Source organism: Diabrotica virgifera, chromosome 5 (genome assembly GCF_917563875.1).
Source record: "Diabrotica virgifera virgifera chromosome 5, PGI_DIABVI_V3a".
NCBI lineage: Eukaryota > Metazoa > Arthropoda > Insecta > Coleoptera > Chrysomelidae > Diabrotica > Diabrotica virgifera.
Window position 1 is genome coordinate 22,804,583 of NC_065447.1, and position 20,335 is coordinate 22,824,917.

Consider the following 20,335-nt stretch of genomic DNA (forward strand, 5'->3'; position numbering starts at 1 on the left):
GGATTATCTAAGCGGCCTCAGGACTGTTTTAAAGTTATAAACAATTTTTTGGCTTATAAACAAATACAGTGAGAACGTTTGAGTTGGCTTAAATCCATTTTCTCGAGAATAGGCGTCTCTGGAGATAATTCCTGAAATAGGAAATAGGTCGATTTTTATTTTTAAATTCTAATTTTTTGGTATATATATCATACTAGTGACGTCATCTAGACTGACGACTAGTGGCGTTATGACGTAATCGATGAGTTTTTTTAAATGAGAATAGGTGCCGTGTGATAGCTCAATCGAAAGGCTATGCAATTTTGCATTCACTAATATAAACATTAACATAATTAACAAAATGTCGAAACCCAAAAGACTCCATCTTTAAACAAATAAATGTTTAAAAACAATAAATCTTTGGATTTCTTAGTTCGGAAACAGATTCTCTCTTATACCTATTCCCATCCTTCTAAAAATTGCAAGGAAAAGGGTGATGAATGTAGAGACATGGGGAGTCTACATAGTTGCACTCCACAACATATCAATTCACCGAGGTAAAGATCAACAAATCTGCTTCCTAGTACTCGATACGTGAGTAAAACCGTAGGTAGATAAAAGGCATTATATTTAATTTCGATTCAGAGATCATTACCATCTTTCTATGGACCATTTCGAACTCTTTGGTTCTCGTCAGGAAAGCATATGTAATGATGCTCTGTTTTTTATTGTTAATTAACATAATTATTTATACAGGGTTTGAATTAAAAAAAATTGAATTAAATTAATTCCAATATTTAGATTACGTCATCACAACCATATATATGACATCACTAGTATGATATTTATGTCAAAAAATTATAATTTAAAAATAAAAATCGATCTATTTCGGGATTTATCTCCAGAGTCTCCCATTCTCAAGAAAATTAATTTATTCCAACTCAAACGTCCTCACTGTATTTGTTTATAACCCAAAACATTGTTTATAACTTTAAAACAGTGCTGAGGGCGCTTAAATAATCCGGTTTTAATTCTGTAAAGTGTATTAGATAGGTAGATAACCTCTTTATATGTAAAAAAATTAACAAACTTCTAAATAGCCTACTTTTTGTTCAGAAAGTTTTTAAAAAATTTAAACTTTTTTAAAAAAAATTTAGATTGCAAAATTATTATGCCAAATCTATTAGGTTGATTTTAATGAAATTTGGTGGACGGTTTAAGTATATTATAAAAATATTCTAAGCGAAATATGAAGGTTGTAAGTGCAACCAAAGTGGTTGAAAAACATTGAATAAAAACAGTCTTTTTTGCCCCCTTATTTTCTATTTATTGCTATTTTGCAGAAAGGGTAATAATTTAAGACATTTTAAACCAGTCGTATATTATACAAAATTCAATTATCTTTTTTTTTCCTACGACTTTGTTCCAAAATGAATCGTTTTAAAGTTATAAGCAATAAAATTAGAAAAAAGTCGATATTTTTCGAGGTTTTTAAATATATAAATTTTTTTATTAATGTTCCGGGCATATTTGAGAAGGAGCATAAGTCAATTATAATTATTGAAGTTGTCACCTAACTTTACCTAAAAAAATCCGAATGTTACCTCTCACATCCACCTCAAAATAGATCCGCCCTGCTCTAATATCTAATTTTCTAATACTAGACAATATTAGTCAATATTAATGGACATGGTATAAGTCGAAAAATATGTGCAATAGTTCTGAAGACATATCTGGAAATAGTTTAATCTGTTGTCAAATAAATAATCTTCTCATCTTTAATTTTTTACTTAAAATGTGCTTAATAATTATTTATGCTTTTAGGTTCACGAGTTAACAATCAAGCCAGTGGGGGAACAATTTTAAATTTATAGATTCTTCAAAGATTTTAGTTCATTTTCATTATTTATCATCAATATACTCATTAATACTACTTATTTCATAAATGAATTCCTTAGCAAGTTCAAAATGTAAACAAATCAATTAAAAATAATTTAAAAATAATCTACTTGGATTTTGACTTATACTTTTACCTTGTATTAGATTTAATCAATAAAATACACGTGCCATCTAAAATACATGCACAATTCTGATAAATGAAGGTTTATTTTTTCTAATAATGTTTTTTTAAAGTAATACTATCTAATTAGTTAATAATTACAAATAATTTAGTGATGTTCAATCATCGACAAAAAACAAAATATACATAATCTAGCAGAACTAATTAGAATAGAAAACTGTTTATTTTTGGCAACTAAATATTGGGACATAGAGAGAATATTTTATTCTTAAAACGAAGCAGTATCGCCCTTAGCAATAACGGGCCGAATTCAGTTGAGCATTGACTAGGACTAGACTAAGGTTCGATACTATTATGGGGTAAATTCATTCCAAATCTGATTTATATACAGGGTGAGGCAGATAAAGGGCCTATTAGAAATATCTCGAGAACTAAAGGCAACAGACTCATGAAAATTGGCATGAAGGGGTTTTGAAGAGTGATCTATTTAATGAAAATATTTTCATCTATTTGCTACTTCCGGTTATACCGGAAGTTGCTTATAACTTCATTTTTTTTAACGGGACACCCTGTATATTTTTACATTTTTGGATTCTACTCGAAGTCTTCTTTCTTAAAATATCAGGTTTTGTATTGTTATACAGGGTAGTTTAAAAGATAATTACGTTTTTTATTAATTTCGTAGCAAATTTAACACCCTGTAGAATTGGAGTAGTTTAACATCAAAAACTTTATTTATGTTCAAATGATTTTTAATATAGTCTACTATTGTCAGAAATTATTAGAATAGCTAATTGTTGAATTTTAGTATACAGGGTTGGTCGAAACTCGGAATGAGTATTTTCTGAGTTTTCTTAAATAGAACACCCTGTATTTTAGTATTGTAATGAAATGATATTTATGTAACTTTTTTTATTTCTTAACCATTCCCTATACCTAACTGCTTTAATTTGTGCTTAATTGTTAATCGCGCCAACAATCTTAACTACATAAGTATTTTAATAGCTCAACCATTATTGGGAATTTTAACGATCAGTCTAGATTAATATGTATTTATTTCCGAAAAATTATTTGTGACTGAATATTTTCAAGGCCAACCTAATAAAATTTCACGTATTTTTTGTTGCAATTAATGTTTGGCTTGAATCACCAATAACTCACAAATTAAAGCAGTTAGGTATAGGGAATGTTTATAAAATAAAATAGTAGCATAAAATATCATTTCATTAGAATACTAAAATACAGGGTGTGCCATTTAAGAAAACTCAAAAAATATTCAATCCGTGTTTTGACCAACCCTGTATACTAAAATTCAATATATAGCTATATTAATAATGTTTAACAATAGTAGACTATATTAAAAATCATCTGAACGTAAATAGAGTTTATGATGTCAAAGTACTATAATTCTGCAGGGTGTGAAAGTTGTTACGAAATTAATAAAAACACGTAATTATCTTTTAAACTACCCTGTATAATAACATAAAACCTCATATTTTAAGAAAGGAGACGTCGAGGAGAATACAAAAATGTAAAAATATACAGGGTGTTCCACTTAAAAAACGAAGTTATAAGCAACTTCCGGTATAACCGGAAGTAGAAAATAGATGAAAATATTTTCATTAAATAGATCACTCTTCAAAACCCCTTCATTCCAATTTTCATGATTCTGTTGCCTTTAGTTCTTGAGATATTTCTAATAGGCCCTTTATCTGCCTCACCCTATATATATAACACCGGTTTATAGCGTCCTGCGCCTATTTTCCAGCCGCATCGATCTGTCCAATCTCCTGGTCGGAGATCTCTCTCAGACATGGCTTTCTGGATTCCACTTATCCAGGTTGTTTTCGGTCTGCCCCTTTTCCTTCTTTCCGGGGGTTGCCATTCCATTATTAGCTTTGGGAGTCGATGTTCCTCCATTCTTTGTACATGGCCATACCAACAAAGTTGTTTTTGTTGAACTTCGTGGTACAGTCAGTGGTACATGTACCACTGGTGGTACATATCATTATTTGGGGTTTCTTAATGTTGTTCTGAAGCTATTTTCTTGTGGCATTTTTATAATCAAGTATATTCAAATGGGAAATAAGCCACAATTTTACCTAAAAATGATTTTATTAACGTTTCGACGCCCAAGTCGGGTGTCGTTGTCAAAATACAAAATAATACTAAATAAATAAAAATGTTGTTGCTTAGTAAAAAATTCTTCTAATAATTTATTTAATCTGACTCATTTATATCGGCAATTCAGACACGTATTATACATTCTAAATTAGATGACTTTAAAATGATATTGCCAATATTGATGAGTTGCGTTCCTGGGACGACTTTACTAAAAGATAGTTCATTCGATTACATGAAATCAATCCCAACTCAAGAATATCCGCCACAAAAAATCATAGCATGTAATCTGTCTTTAAAAAGACAACCAAATGCAACGGTGGCACTGAAATTCTCGCGTTAGAGATTCCATAGTAAATCACGAGGGAAAACCAGGAAAAAACCTCGTGATACTATCCCGACATCGTAAGTATTTGGGTTTACATTTAGTTTACTCTCAAAACTAATACCAAATTCTGACTTGATATTTTAAATTTTAAATAATACTAAAATACTAAATATGTACTAACTCGATGTGTTACTGATTTACTAATTGTGGTATTTTCTTTCTATTGACTTCCTCCTTTAATATGGGTAACCACATCCTACTGCATTCTACCGAGGAATTTGCGACGCAATTAGTTTCATTTAGCATAATTAGAGCCGCTTCTTTGATTTTTCTCTTTTTACTATCTGCTTCTTTTAGGACTATACTTGAATCTCTCCACTGAACTCTATGTTCATTATCCCATGCGTGTTGACATATTTGAGATCTATCAAATTCTCTATTTTTTATATAAGACTGATGTTCATTTACTCTAACGTCTATTGGTCTTGACGTTTCACCTATATAAAATTGTTCGCATTCACAAGGTATTTTATAAATACAATTCTTTGTTCTTTCTTGTTCACTGTTAGGTTTAGTTTTAGATAGAATAGATCTCAAAGTGTTTGTTGTTTTGAATGTTGTTGATATGTTGAATTTATTTCCTATTGTTTCAAGTTTCTCGGATAGTCCTTTTACATATGGTATTGATATTTTCCTGGTATTATTTCTTGTGAATGTTGTAGGATCCCGTTCTAAGTTGTTCTGTTCCATTCGATCCAATCTTGACAATTCCTTATTTATAAAGGATAGTATCACGAGGTTTTTTCCTGGTTTTCCCTCGTGATTTACTATGGAATCTCTAACGCGAGAATTTCAGTGCCACCGTTGCATTTGGTTGTCTTTTTAAAGACAGATTACATGCTATGATTTTTTGTGGCGGATATTCTTGAGTTGGGATTGATTTCATGTAATCGAATGAACTATCTTTTAGTAAAGTCGTCCCAGGAACGCAACTCATCAATATTGGCAATATCATTTTAAAGTCATCTACTTTAAAATGTATAATACGTGTCTGAATTGCCGATATAAATGAGTCAGATTAAATAAATTATTAGAAGAATTTTTTACTAAGCAACAACATTTTTATTTATTTAGTATTATTTTGTATTTTGACAACGACACCCGACTTGGGCGTCGAAACGTTAATAAAATCATTTTTAGGTAAAATTGTGGCTTATTTCCCATTTGAATATACTTGATTATTTGGGGTGGTGCACAAAACACAAAAACACAGCCAAAATTCAGCATATTTATAGTTAGTTAGCTTATCTAGCTCGACAGATATTTCAGTTAGGTGGTACCACGGTAGATAGAGACCGGTATGCTCGTTAATAAATCAAAATGTGTACCCCGACGCGCATGATGTCACCTACGAAGCAACAATACAGGTTCCAGATATGACAGATATAGACAGGGAACCACCCGTGTCCCGGTTGATCTATTTGTCTATCGTACGGTAGATGAACTGTTTTTACAAAGCTTCTCTTTTCGATCTTTTTCTATTATGTAAGTCTGTTTTGTTCAGTTTTTATGTATTAACAAAGACATGCCGGGTTGTGCCGTAGATAATTGTAAGAATTATAATCGAGTGACGAAAGGATCAGACATAAAATACTATCATCATCATTCTCTTTGCCTTATCCCTATGCGGGGTCGGCTTCCCTAATTGCATTTCTCCACACAATTCTATCTTGGGTCATATCAATATTAATCCCCTTTACCAACATGTCCTGCCTTATCGTCTCCCCCAGGTCTTATTTGATCTTCCTCTCCTACTCCTTCCAGGAATCTGCACTTCAGATATTCTTCGTATTGGGTGATTAACGTCTCGACGTTGAACATGACCAAACCATCTTAACCTATGCTCTCTCATTTTGGCATCAATTGGTGCCACACCTAGACTTCCCCTAATATACTCATTTCTAATTTTATCCTTCTTTGTAACTCCACTCATCCATCTAAGCATTCTCATTTCCGCCACATGTATTCGTTGTTCCTCTTTCTTTTTCACTGCCCAACATTCAGTTCCGTGCATCAGAGTCGGTCTTATGTCTGTTTTATAGAATTTTCCCTTCAGTTTCATTGGAATTTTTCTGTCACACAACACACCACTAGCTTCTTTCCACTTCATCCATCCTGCCCTAATTCTACTGCATGCATCTCCATCTATTTCTCCATTACTCTGTAATACCGATCCTAGGTACTTAAAACTATTGCTTTTCACAATCATTTCACCGTCCAAAGATACCATTTTATTTGTAGTAACTCCATCTTTAAATGAACATTCCAAATACTCTGTTTATGTCCTGCTAAGTTTTGAACTTTTTCCTCCAGAGCTTGTCTCCACTGTTCCAGTTTTTGTTCTAAGTGTCTTTCACTATTTCCTATTAACACTACATCATCAGCATACATTAGGCACCATGGAATACTACCCTGTAGTCTCGCTGTTATCTGATCCAAAACTAATGAGAATAAATAAGGGCTAAGCACCGATCCTTGGTGCAATCCTACTTTCACCTGAAATTTATCAGTCTCTCCCACACCTGTCCTAACACTAGTCGTTACTCGCTCATACATATCTCTCACAATCTTTACATATTCGCTAGGGACTCCTTTCTTATTGAGTGCCCACCACAGAATCTCTCGAGGAACTCTATCATATGATTTCTCAAGATCAATGAATACCATATGAGCGTTGGTCTTTTTATTCCTGTTTTTTTCATCAGTTTCCTTACAATGAACATTGCATCTGTTGTTGATCTGCCCTGCATAAAGCCAAATTGATTATCGAATATTTCGGTTCCTTCACGTATCCCTCTATCAGTCTATCGATTACTCTCTCCCATATTTTCATGGTGTGGCTAAGTAGTTTTATAGCCCTGTAGTTTGTGCATTGTTGTATGTCTCCCTTGTTTTTGTAGACAGGTACTAATACCTGTCATAAAATACCTGACAGAATACTTTCGACTTCCTCAAAATGAAGAGTTTGTAAAGCAATGGGTGGTTGCAAGTCGGCGCCAAGATAACAACATAAAGGTCTTATTCCATTTCAAAAAGGGATATTGCTTACTAATAGATCTCTGAAAGAGTTACTTCCTTACCTACAAGCAAAATACAACTCTATTGGTGTGTAGTTTACAATTTTTAACATTTTTTTGGGTATAGGTTTTCTGATTAATGAAAAATAAAACAACTATTTTCGACATTTCGCCGCTACATAAAGTGTGTATATTCATATTAATGTAGGAATATAATAATGTTTTTTCAATGAATAAGCATGTAAATAAATTCTATTTTATACATATTTCGATAGTCGGATTCAGTACTGGAATATTTCGAAAATCGTGTATTTTGAACAAAGTAGGTAGAATGGTTAAATATTAAAAACACTTTACTAATTACTTAACTAACGTTTACAATAATTAGAGGTTACAAAATATCTTCAAACTTTCATTTGCATTTTCCAACATTAGATTACTTTACAATGTTCCAACAATCAGAGGTCTAACCAGGATGATCCTAAGGGGGGTTACAACACAACTACTTGATGGTCCCTGGGGGATATGGAATAGTAATGGTGTTAAGCGTATAGAGCTCAAAGTACATTCAAATGAGGAGGTTATAACCCCCAAATCCCCCTGGTACGCCTATGCCAATAATGAATCCGGCCGACAATTTATAATGAAGATTTATTGCACATTTAATGAATACCTATTTATACATTATTAAAATTTATTTCTTAGAGTTAACAAACTTTGATATTTTTTTGTCGAGTTTTCTTTGATAGTTACTCAAACTAAGCTTTCTGTTAATTTCTCTTAATCTTATATATATATATATATATATATATATATATATATATATATATATATATATATATATATATATATATATATATCCTCTTAACATTGCGGACTCGGTATTAAGGTTTTGACCATACACAACGGACTCGAGCGATTTACGGCCTCAATATACGGAGTCCGTAATTTTTTTCATGTATTTCTTTTAACTGGTTGTCATTTTCTACCAAAGCTTTGTTGAATGAGAAACTAGAGACCTCTACCTACCAAACAAAAATGTTACAAATCTTGTTGGTGTCTTAGAATTCCTGTAAATCTTAAAACAAAATGAGTCCGTAACGTCGCTTATAGTTCAGCCATTTGCCGTTGGAGGTCGTTTTTATGTGTATATTCAATGTGTATATCCTTCATGTGTTAAACTATAATACGACATTATGACCTCGACTTAGCTGGCAACACTGTTGCTCGAATATTGAATCATTCTCTCCCGCATATTTTACAATCGTCTTGCTTACAGGTGATTTACTGGTATTGTTCATTTTTATGTGTTAGAAAATGTATTGAATTGCATTAGGTATATTTTATTTTATTAATAGTCATACGCGAGGATATTTTGTTTCACAGAAATTTTCCACAATTCTTTAAATTTTCATTAACACATGTATTAAGGTAGGTATGTATATATGTTTGTAATTCAGAATATAACTATCGCTGTTACATAAATAAAAATAAATATTGTTTTCGCCCATTCTAAAAAAATGTGAAAACGTTGAATTTATGCATGTCTGTCTGTCTGTCTATAAACACAACTTCTTCCCGTCATTAGACCAGATAGAAGGATAATAAATGAGGCTAAATGCAATGTTGAATGAAAGCTTATAACCTAAGGATGGTATTAATCAATCAATCAATCAGCCAATCGCGTCCACTGCTGGACGTAGGCCTCCCTCAGTTCTTTACAGTATTCTCTACACTGGGCCTCTTGTAGCCAGTTTCCTGCTATGTCGTCGGTCCATCTAGTCGGTGGTCGTCCTCGGCTTCTTTTATAGTTTCTGTGCCTCCATTCCATGATTCGTTGTGTCCACCGTCCATCTTGTGTTCTAGCTAAGTGCCCTGCCCAGTTCCACTTAAGCGTCGTATCGTTTTCGATGACGTCTTGAACTCCTGATCTTTGCCTGATTTGTTGGTTTGTTATGTGGTCTCGAAGGCTCACGTTCAGCATTGCACGTTCCATGGCTCGTTGTGTGACTCTGATGTTATTTGCTGATTTTTGTGTCAGTGCTAAAGTCTCTGCTTCATAAGTTTGTACTGGCAAAACACATTGGTTATAAACCTTTCGCTTAATACACCTAGGAATTGAGCTTTTTAGAATATGGCTTACTTTGCAAAATGCTGCCCATGTAAGGCCTAATCGCCTCTGTGTGGATAGTATTAAATGTGGTAAATTTGCCCTTGCACTTCCGGTTTTATAGTTACAACCGGAAGTACTGTTATAAAGTCACCGAAATAGTCCACGCGATATATTATTCGACGCACCTTAGCAAGATGAGAACAAATTAATATATACTTCCGGTTTCATGCCTGTCCGTCCGTCAGTCTGTCTGTCGGCGAATATAACTCCTCCGTTATTAAAATAAATAGAGTGACAAATGAGGTGTCGAATGGGAATTTCTAACCCAAAAATTTTATTAGAGGTATATTAGAAATTTGATTTCCGACTTCCAGTTTTACAGTTGAAACCGGAAATATTGTTTTACAATCGCTGAAATAGTACAAGCGAAATATTAGTTGACAGCAAGACGAAAACTAATATATACGTCCGGTTTCATGCATGTTTGTCCGTCCGTAAACACAACTTCTTCGTCATTATACTAGGTAGAATGACAAATGAGGTGTCAAAAGAAAGTTTATAACCAAGGAAGGTACTAAAGGGGGTAGAAATTTGACCAAGGATTTCTGGTTTTAGAAATGAAACCGAAAATACTGCTTTAACATCGTCAGAATAGTACAAGCGATATATTATTCGACGCGCCTTAGTAAGACGAGAACAAATATATATTTCCGGTTTCGTGACTGTCTGTCCGCGAATATAACTCTTCCGTTATTAATACCGATAGAATGACAAATGAGATATCGAATGAAAGCTTGTAACCCAAGGGTGGTATTAAAGATGAGAAATTTGACGCCCGACTTTCGGATTTAGAGTTGCAAACGGAAGTACCATTTTAAAGTCACCTAAATAGTATAAGCGATATATTATTCGGCGTGCCTTAGCAAGATGAAAACAAATGTATATTTTTGATTCTTACATCATTTCCGATTAAATAATTCTAACCGGAAAGTGCCATATTATAGTTGCAGAAATAGTACATTGTGACATAGCAATCGAAGCTTATTGAAAAGTCGAGCATGAATTTTTAGTTCAGGTTTGGAAGTCATTTAAGGTTAAACAGTTATGACCGAAAGTTTAGTAAAAATTACTCAAAATTAGTGAAATCGTATATCAATCGACGGACGCAAAGTTACACGAATAGTTCAAATATCGACTTCCGGTTCTACTTTCGGTCACTTTGGATGAAAACCTAGAATTTACGAATTCCAATTACTTGTTTTGAATAGTAAGAAGAATAATCGCAAAAACACTATTGGACAGATAAATGAGTAATGAGATTAGACACATATGCAGAATAAACAACATCAAAGAATGAGTGCAAAAAAGAAGAAGAGAATGGAATAGGCTTACCAGTAAAATGTAAGAAGACAGAATAGTTAGAATAATACGGGATAAATAGCATTTCAAAAAGAAGCACATATCTACCACGAAAGAGACGAGATGATAATATTTCATTTGAGTAGGAGGCACAGCCGAAGAAAAACAGGCATTTTGCCTATTAGGTAAATGACGGATTTGCTTGAAAATATGGATTTAGGTTCCTTTTCCCCTTTACTTCAGTTTTGGACGTGAGCCCAGGGTTGCTTTTACTTGAAGGGTGAAAGCCACCCCTTCTCAAAAATGGATAAACTGACTAATTCTAAGCAACTTTTGTTTTATTGGATCATTTCACGTTTAAGATAATACTTTTTGAGTAATTTGCGAGTGAAACTGTCCATGTTTCAACAAAAAAAAACACAAATTTATAGATGGTTTTTCACAAATAACTCAAAAAGTAAGTATTTTATCCAAAAAAATATTCTTAGCAAAAATGTAGCTTATAAAAACATGAAAAAATAGAATATGAATTAAGTCTGTAAACCCTGTAGGAGCAGAGTTATGAAAAGTAGGTTCTTAGTCGTCAAATTCCAAATTGAACATGTCAACGTTAAATAACCAAAAAATTAAGGACTTTTCAGGGAAAACTCATCAAATTTTTTTTAAAGTGTTTAATAAAAGCTTTGTTTTTGATTTTTATAACAGTTTTTAGCACCAAAATTAAGCAAGTGATGCGACGCTCAAAATAAAGTTGTTCCCTTTTAGTGGAGTCACTGAAGGTGGATATGAGTTATTACCTCCGATTTCGTTGAACCTCAATCGATTTGTATGAAAATTTGTGAGTAGTTAGAGGATATCTCAAGGAACAAAGGTGACATGGTGCCAACTTGCGCTTTTACCCTGGGGTGGATGTCACCCCTTCTCGGGGGTGAAAATTATTTTATTCAAAATAACCCCATAATTCGATAGAGGAACAAATTCTAAGCAACATTTGTTATATAAAGTTATTAAAATAAATGTAAACTTTTTGAGTTATTAAAGATCATAGATTTTAATTTTTCTTGAGAAAAATACATGTTTTTAACCGACTTTTCATCAATAGCTCAAAAACTATAAGATTTTACAAAAAAGTTATTATTACCAATATTGAAGCTAATAAAAAACGGAATAAACTCCTTACTAGAAAAACCTTTTAGTGTTAACTAAAAGTGAGTTATAGGTAATTGAATGTATATTTTTTTCGGCGAGTAAAAAATCTAAGTGTTCAAGCTGAAATAACGGAAAAATGATGCATTTTATAACATAAACTTATTAAACATCTGTCAAAGTACTTAAAAATATCTATCAAATGAGCCCCGAACATGTTGATGGCATTAAAATTTATGCTCCAAAATTTTTTCAAAATTTATCTTTTAAAAATGTTTCCAAAAAATGTTATGTTTTTTTTTAATACCTCCGTCCACTTTTACGATATCATGTTCACCTAAAAACCGTTTGAAAACCACGTAAAACTTAATCTTTTATACCTCTTACTTTTTTAAAAATAAAAGGTTAATTCAAGATTTAAACGTTTCTATCTCGGCTATTTTTTACCCTATAGAAATAGTAAAATATTTGACAGAAAAAACTAAAATTTGGTTCTATATAATTTTTTACGTATTTTGATTATTTTTGGAGTTATTATCAAAAGAATATGAAAATTACAATAATTTGAAAAATTATGATTTTTTTAAATTATACCTTTTTTTCAAAAATATGCATTCTAAACCGGTCAAAATTATTGAAATCATTACTTATGCTAATATAAAGAAGTTCTTGTAAGGATTATTATAAATTTTAATTTTTGTGGAAATGGATTTTTTTTTAATTCCAAGGGGTTCTTTTATTTTCATAATAACTTGCTTAATTTTGACGCTATTAACTTATTCTTAAGCTCATTTGATAGGTATTGCGAAGTACTTTGACAAATATTTAGCAGGTATATTTTATACATTGCATCGTTTTCCCGTTATTTAAGCTTGAATACTTAGATTTTACTACTCGTCGAAACATGTATGATCTTTAAGTTTCACCAACCGGTTCAAAGTGCTTATTTTTGAAAAGAAAGTGGTTACTGATAAAATAAAAAAACAAACTTCGAAATGTTGAAAAAAAAATGCTTTTTTTAAAAATTATATTAAAAAGTGTTATAAGAAAGGAAAAATTTAGAAAAGTAAATAAAAGTTTTGAGTTTTCTGCATATTTTCCCAAAAAGTGCTTCATTTTTTGGTTATTCCACGTTGAAATACTCGATTTGTAATTTGAGTCTACAGACTTCATGAATGTACCGTTTTCTATTTTTTATAAGCTATATATTTGCTAATATTATTTTTTTTACAAATTATTTAGTTGTTGAGTTATTTACGAAAAACCGTCTAAAATCGTGGTTCTTTTCGTTGAAAAATTAACATTTTCACTCACAAATAACTGAAAAGTATTAACTTAGAGCAAAAATTCTATAGCACAAGAGTTGCTTAAAATTTGCTAATTTATCCATTTCCGTACATTTTTTGAACGTACGATTTTTCGCCTACAATATTTCATCTCCCAAGTAAAAGCAACCAATGGCACAAGTTCAGAAGTAAAGTTGAGTACTTATAAGAGGAACCTATATCCAAATTTTTGTGAAATTTTATCGCCGTATTTCACGTTAATTCATCGCCGTATTTCATTTTACTGACCTATATACAGGTTGTCCCGAAAAGATTGGTCATAAATTATACCACACATTCTGGAGTCAAAAATAGTTCGATTAAACCTAACTTACCTTAGTGCAAATGTGCTCATAAAAAGTTACAGCCCTTTGAAGTTACAAAATGAAAATCGATTTTTTTCAATATATCGAAAACTATTAAAGATTTTTTATTGAAAGTGGACATGTTCATTCTTATGGCAGGGTCATCTTAACAAAATTATAGTGAGATTTGTCCACCCCATAAAAATTTTATGGGGGTTTTGATCCCTTAAACGGCCCCCCAAACTTCTGTGTACGTTCCAATTAATTCATTATTAGTTAAACACAACGTTTTTAAAACGTTTTTTGCCTCTTAGTATTTTTTCGATAAGCGAGTTTTTATCGAGATGCGGCTTCTTTTTAATGTATTTACATAAATATTTTATGGGAGTTTTGTACCTTTAAACCCCCCAAATGTTTGTGTACGTTCCAATTAAACTATTATTGTGGTACCATTAGTTAAACACAGTGTTTTTAAAACTTTTTTGCCCTTAGTCTTTTTTTGATGTCACCTTTTATCGAGATGTGGCTTCTTTTTTAAAATATACCTAAAAATGTAAATTATAAATAGGTTATTAACAAATTTTCAGATTATTAACAGGTCTCTATAATCGTACTTAGCCATATACAAATATGTGGTGTATTCGATAAATATTCAAAATATCTCGATAAACACTGGATTATCAAAAAAGTCTTAAGAGGCAAAATTTTTTTAAAAACAGTGTGTTTAACTAATGGTGCCACACTAATAATTGGAACGTACACAAAAGTTTGGGGGGTTTAGGGGAACAAACCCCCCATAAAATTTTTATGGGGTACACAAATTTTACTATATTTTTTTATTTAAGATGCTGCTGCCATAAGAATGCCACATGTCCATTTTCAATGAAAAATCTCTAAGAGTTTTCGATATATGAAAAAAAATTTATTTTCATTTTGTAACTTCAAAGGGCTGTAACTTTTTTTGTGTGCTTTATTTATATAGGTAAGTGAGGTTCAATCAACCTATTTTTGACCCCAGAATCTGTGGTATAATTTATGACCAATCTTTTTGGGACACCCTGTATAAAAAATAAATTAATAAAAATTCAAGAAATTTGCTTTCTAGGTGTATATTAACTACGAATCTAATTATGTTCTATATTACCTAATTATCTAATATAAAGTTAGATTCTATATATTTATGTATTATCGTTGAGAAATTAAACGAAAGAACAACGTGAAATATTAAAAAAGTATTACATTGACCCAACCAAAATTATTATATTTCTTTCAATACATATTATCGTGTTCAGATTATTTTTAGAAGTCATTAAAATATTTTACCAGTAAAGTTATAAGCGTTTGTTTAAAAATACAGACTATTAAATTATTATACTTTTGTCGATTTTAAAACCATATGTTCCGATTTCATGTATCCCATTACTTAAACAATCGCGAAATAGGAAATAACTTCGTTGAAATCACAAAGGGGAAACCCCAAATTATCTAAATACGCAGTGAGCGAATTGACAACACTGTTTGAATCTATAATGTTGTGTATATGAGGCCGCAACACCACAATACTGTTTAAAATTATACTCATGAGGCTGCAAAAGTAAGAAATCGTAATGAGTTTATAATGATAACGGAACCAAAAAGACAAGTATATATTAATTTTCATCTTATCAAAATAGAAATTTGGGCATTAAGAATGTTTTGTCACTAGATTCAATATATTCGATTATTAAAATATTATATACACCTCTAAATAGGAGAGGCTGTACGGTTGCGGTATGGATTGAGTCCTTAAGAATAGTAGGATGTAAATATATATATATATATATAAAATATATATATATATATATATATATATATATATATATATATATATATATATATATATATATATATATATATATATATATATATTATAGTTTTGTTTTGGGGTTGCAGTCATTTATTTTTTAGGGGCAGGATAAGTAAAACTCTGTGTTATTACCTAGCTTTCGCAAAATATATTTGCTTCTTCAGGGTAAGCTGAAATGAGTATATTATAAATACAATGAAATTAAGTTAAAATACATTGTATAAAAAATAACAAAAAAGACTTACAACTTGAGGTTATTCCTAAACATTTTCACAAAACATAGTATATATATAATTCTTATTCTAATGTTATCCAAATAGCAATGTTTTAATTTTCAAAAATTCGATTTAATAATTTAGTTTTTAATTTTGATTAATGCCAGAAAGACACTCGAATAATGTCAAAAAGACACAAAAATCTGTTTATTTTATTTTAAGTTGAAAAGTTAGTATTAGATTATTTAATTAGTAATCAAAATATCAAAAACTACTACATATTTTAAATTATAGAGGATATAACTAGATATTTATATGCATTAGTAGTTTATTTTATTTTAAGTTGAAAAGTTAGTATTAGATTATTTAGTGAGTAATTAAAAACTATTATATATTTTAAATTATAGAGGATATAACATATATTTAGTTTGCCAATTATGGTTTTGTTAATAAATTAAAGTGTTGTCAAATTTGAAGATTAAATTTATAAAATTTAGTCGAGGAATTTAATGTTCTTGATTTAAAACATCATTTATCATAAGATAAAATATAATTATAGATGTTGCTTAGTTTATTTATATCAGTTCTTTTATTCACACATTGATATTTATTTATGCATACCATTTCTAGGAATTCCCTTTTATTTAGTTGGTTTTCATGTTTTAATACCGTTGTTTCATTGAAATTGAAAGAATGATTTTTACTTATGGCATGATCCACTAATGCACATGTATTTTTGTTGTTTCTGAGATCGCTTTTATGTGATGTTAGTCTACCTATTAAATTCCTGGATGTGTGTCCGATGTATGATTTATCACAATTTTGGCATGGTATCTTGTATACTACATTTGAGTTTTCCATGATACCAATAGGTGTTTTAGTTTTTGTATATAATGTTGCTAATGATTTTATATTTTTAGTTGCAACTTTAATTTGTGGGTAGTTAGCAAATACTTTAGTTAATTTGGGTGTTAATATTGGTATGTATGGTAGTGATGTGTAAGTAAATTGGGATTGTGAAATTTGGTGATTAGGTTCTGTTGTTTTATTCATATCAATTATTCTATTATTAGGGTTGTTAAATAAAAATTTGTTTATTAGTTTAATTGGGTAAGAATTCTCCAATAAAATTTCTTTGAGTTCCATTAATCCTTTATTGATGTTGCTAGTGTGAGATAATCTGTTGATTCTGTTTTTTAGACCCAATATTAAATTTATTTTCATATGAGGTGGATGCTGTGAATGGTAGTTGATAAATTTGTTACTATCTATAGGTTTTCTATACCATTCGGTACTTAATACATTTTGCGGATTTCGTTTGATTCTCATGTCGAGATATGGGATGCTATTATCTATTTCTTCTTCACATGTAAATTTTAGATGTTCATTATGGTTGTTAAAAGTTTGTAATGTTTCATTTATTTGATCTGCAGGTAAAGTAAGTATTAAGTCATCCACGAAACGTTTAATAAATGGGATATGAAAAGGTAACTTATTTAAAGAATCCCTGATTAAATCATCCAATACATAATTACATAACATGCATGATATGCTAGAGCCCATGGGGGTGCCAAAGATTTGTTTGTAGAATTTATCATTAAAAATCAATACATTGGAATCAAAAATGAATTCCAAAATGTCTAAGAAAGTTTTATTGTTCATTTTGCAATTTATCTCGATTTCATGCCAGTGTTTGTTAATGCTGTTCTTAATAACATGTAGGGGTAGATTGGTAAATAAAGATATTACGTCAAAGCTTACTAATATATAGTTGTTAGGTAGTTGATAGTTATTAATAAAATTACTTAGTTCAAAAGAATCCTGTATAGAGAAACTATCATCTAAGCTATATGATTTTGTAAGAATATCATTCAAAAACTTTGCTAGTTTACTATTGGGTGAATTAATTGATGATACAATTGGTCTCATTGCTAAATTAGGTTTATGTATTTTTGGTAGTGCATAAAATCGTGGTGTGACTGAGTTATATATGGTGAGAGTTGAGGCTTCCTCTTTGGTGATCATTTTTTTATTTTTTAATTCAGTAACTATTTTGTTAGCTTTCTGTTGTAAGGTACTTGTCGGATTATTTTGTAATTTTTTATAATATTTAATGTCGTTTAAAAGTTCATAACTTTTTGTGTAATAGTCTTCTTTGTACATCGCAACAGTTACATTTCCTTTATCACTTCTCACAATGTATATCTCAGGGTGGTCTTTGATAAATTTTTTACATTCATGATATAAATTATTTAAAAAATGATTATTATCTTTATTTTTGTGTAAATAGTTAGTTATGATGTTAGTGCATTGTGCCCTGACTAAGTTTTTTTCGTTTTCAGAAAATCTAGTTATAGTATATTCGATATCTGCTAATTTATTACCAACTATTAAAGATTTCAAAATTTCTAATATATTAGCAGATATCGAATATACTATAACTAGATTTTCTGAAAACGAAAAAAACTTAGTCAGGGCACAATGCACTAACATCATAACTAACTATTTACACAAAAATAAAGATAATAATCATTTTTTAAATAATTTATATCATGAATGTAAAAAATTTATCAAAGACCACCCTGAGATATACATTGTGAGAAGTGATAAAGGAAATGTAACTGTTGCGATGTACAAAGAAGACTATTACACAAAAAGTTATGAACTTTTAAACGACATTAAATATTATAAAAAATTACAAAATAATCCGACAAGTACCTTACAACAGAAAGCTAACAAAATAGTTACTGAATTAAAAAATAAAAAAATGATCACCAAAGAGGAAGCCTCAACTCTCACCATATATAACTCAGTCACACCACGATTTTATGCACTACCAAAAATACATAAACCTAATTTAGCAATGAGACCAATTGTATCATCAATTAATTCACCCAATAGTAAACTAGCAAAGTTTTTGAATGATATTCTTACAAAATCATATAGCTTAGATGATAGTTTCTCTATACAGGATTCTTTTGAACTAAGTAATTTTATTAATAACTATCAACTACCTAACAACTATATATTAGTAAGCTTTGACGTAATATCTTTATTTACCAATCTACCCCTACATGTTATTAAGAACAGCATTAACAAACACTGGCATGAAATCGAGATAAATTGCAAAATGAACAATAAAACTTTCTTAGACATTTTGGAATTCATTTTTGATTCCAATGTATTGATTTTTAATGATAAATTCTACAAACAAATCTTTGGCACCCCCATGGGCTCTAGCATATCATGCATGTTATGTAATTATGTATTGGATGATTTAATCAGGGATTCTTTAAATAAGTTACCTTTTCATATCCCATTTATTAAACGTTTCGTGGATGACTTAATACTTACTTTACCTGCAGATCAAATAAATGAAACATTACAAACTTTTAACAACCATAATGAACATCTAAAATTTACATGTGAAGAAGAAATAGATAATAGCATCCCATATCTCGACATGAGAATCAAACGAAATCCGCAAAATGTATTAAGTACCGAATGGTATAGAAAACCTATAGATAGTAACAAATTTATCAACTACCATTCACAGCATCCACCTCATATGAAAATAAATTTAATATTGGGTCTAAAAAACAGAATCAACAGATTATCTCACACTAGCAACATCAATAAAGGATTAATGGAACTCAAAGAAATTTTATTGGAGAATTCTTACCCAATTAAACTAATAAACAAATTTTTATTTAACAACCCTAATAATAGAATAATTGATATGAATAAAACAACAGAACCTAATCACCAAATTTCACAATCCCAATTTACTTACACATCACTACCATACATACCAATATTAACACCCAAATTAACTAAAGTATTTGCTAACTACCCACAAATTAAAGTTGCAACTAAAAATATAAAATCATTAGCAACATTATATACAAAAACTAAAACACCTATTGGTATCATGGAAAACTCAAATGTAGTATACAAGATACCATGCCAAAATTGTGATAAATCATACATCGGACACACATCCAGGAATTTAATAGGTAGACTAACATCACATAAAAGCGATCTCAGAAACAACAAAAATACATGTGCATTAGTGGATCATGCCATAAGTAAAAATCATTCTTTCAATTTCAATGAAACAACGGTATTAAAACATGAAAACCAACTAAATAAAAGGGAATTCCTAGAAATGGTATGCATAAATAAATATCAATGTGTGAATAAAAGAACTGATATAAATAAACTAAGCAACATCTATAATTATATTTTATCTTATGATAAATGATGTTTTAAATCAAGAACATTAAATTCCTCGACTAAATTTTATAAATTTAATCTTCAAATTTGACAACACTTTAATTTATTAACAAAACCATAATTGGCAAACTAAATATATGTTATATCCTCTATAATTTAAAATATATAATAGTTTTTAATTACTCACTAAATAATCTAATACTAACTTTTCAACTTAAAATAAAATAAACTACTAATGCATATAAATATCTAGTTATATCCTCTA

At 30.3% G+C, this 20,335-nt stretch overlaps 1 protein-coding gene across 2 annotated transcripts in view; it reads left to right on the forward strand.

Moving 5' to 3' along the window:
• Positions 1-20,335, forward strand: part of LOC114332985 (farnesol dehydrogenase) — a 72,849-nt gene that overhangs the window by 15,200 nt on the left and 37,314 nt on the right. Inside the window, exon 4 of one of the 2 annotated variants that reach the window (XM_050651318.1) lies at positions 1,804-1,983. The exons of the other annotated variant lie outside the window; for it this stretch is intronic. Within the exon in view, the coding sequence (XP_050507275.1) occupies positions 1,804-1,845 (42 nt within the window). The 3' untranslated portion in view covers positions 1,846-1,983. Of the gene's footprint in view, positions 1-1,803; positions 1,984-20,335 lie in introns of those variants that run through there. 2 annotated transcript variants of the gene reach the window in all.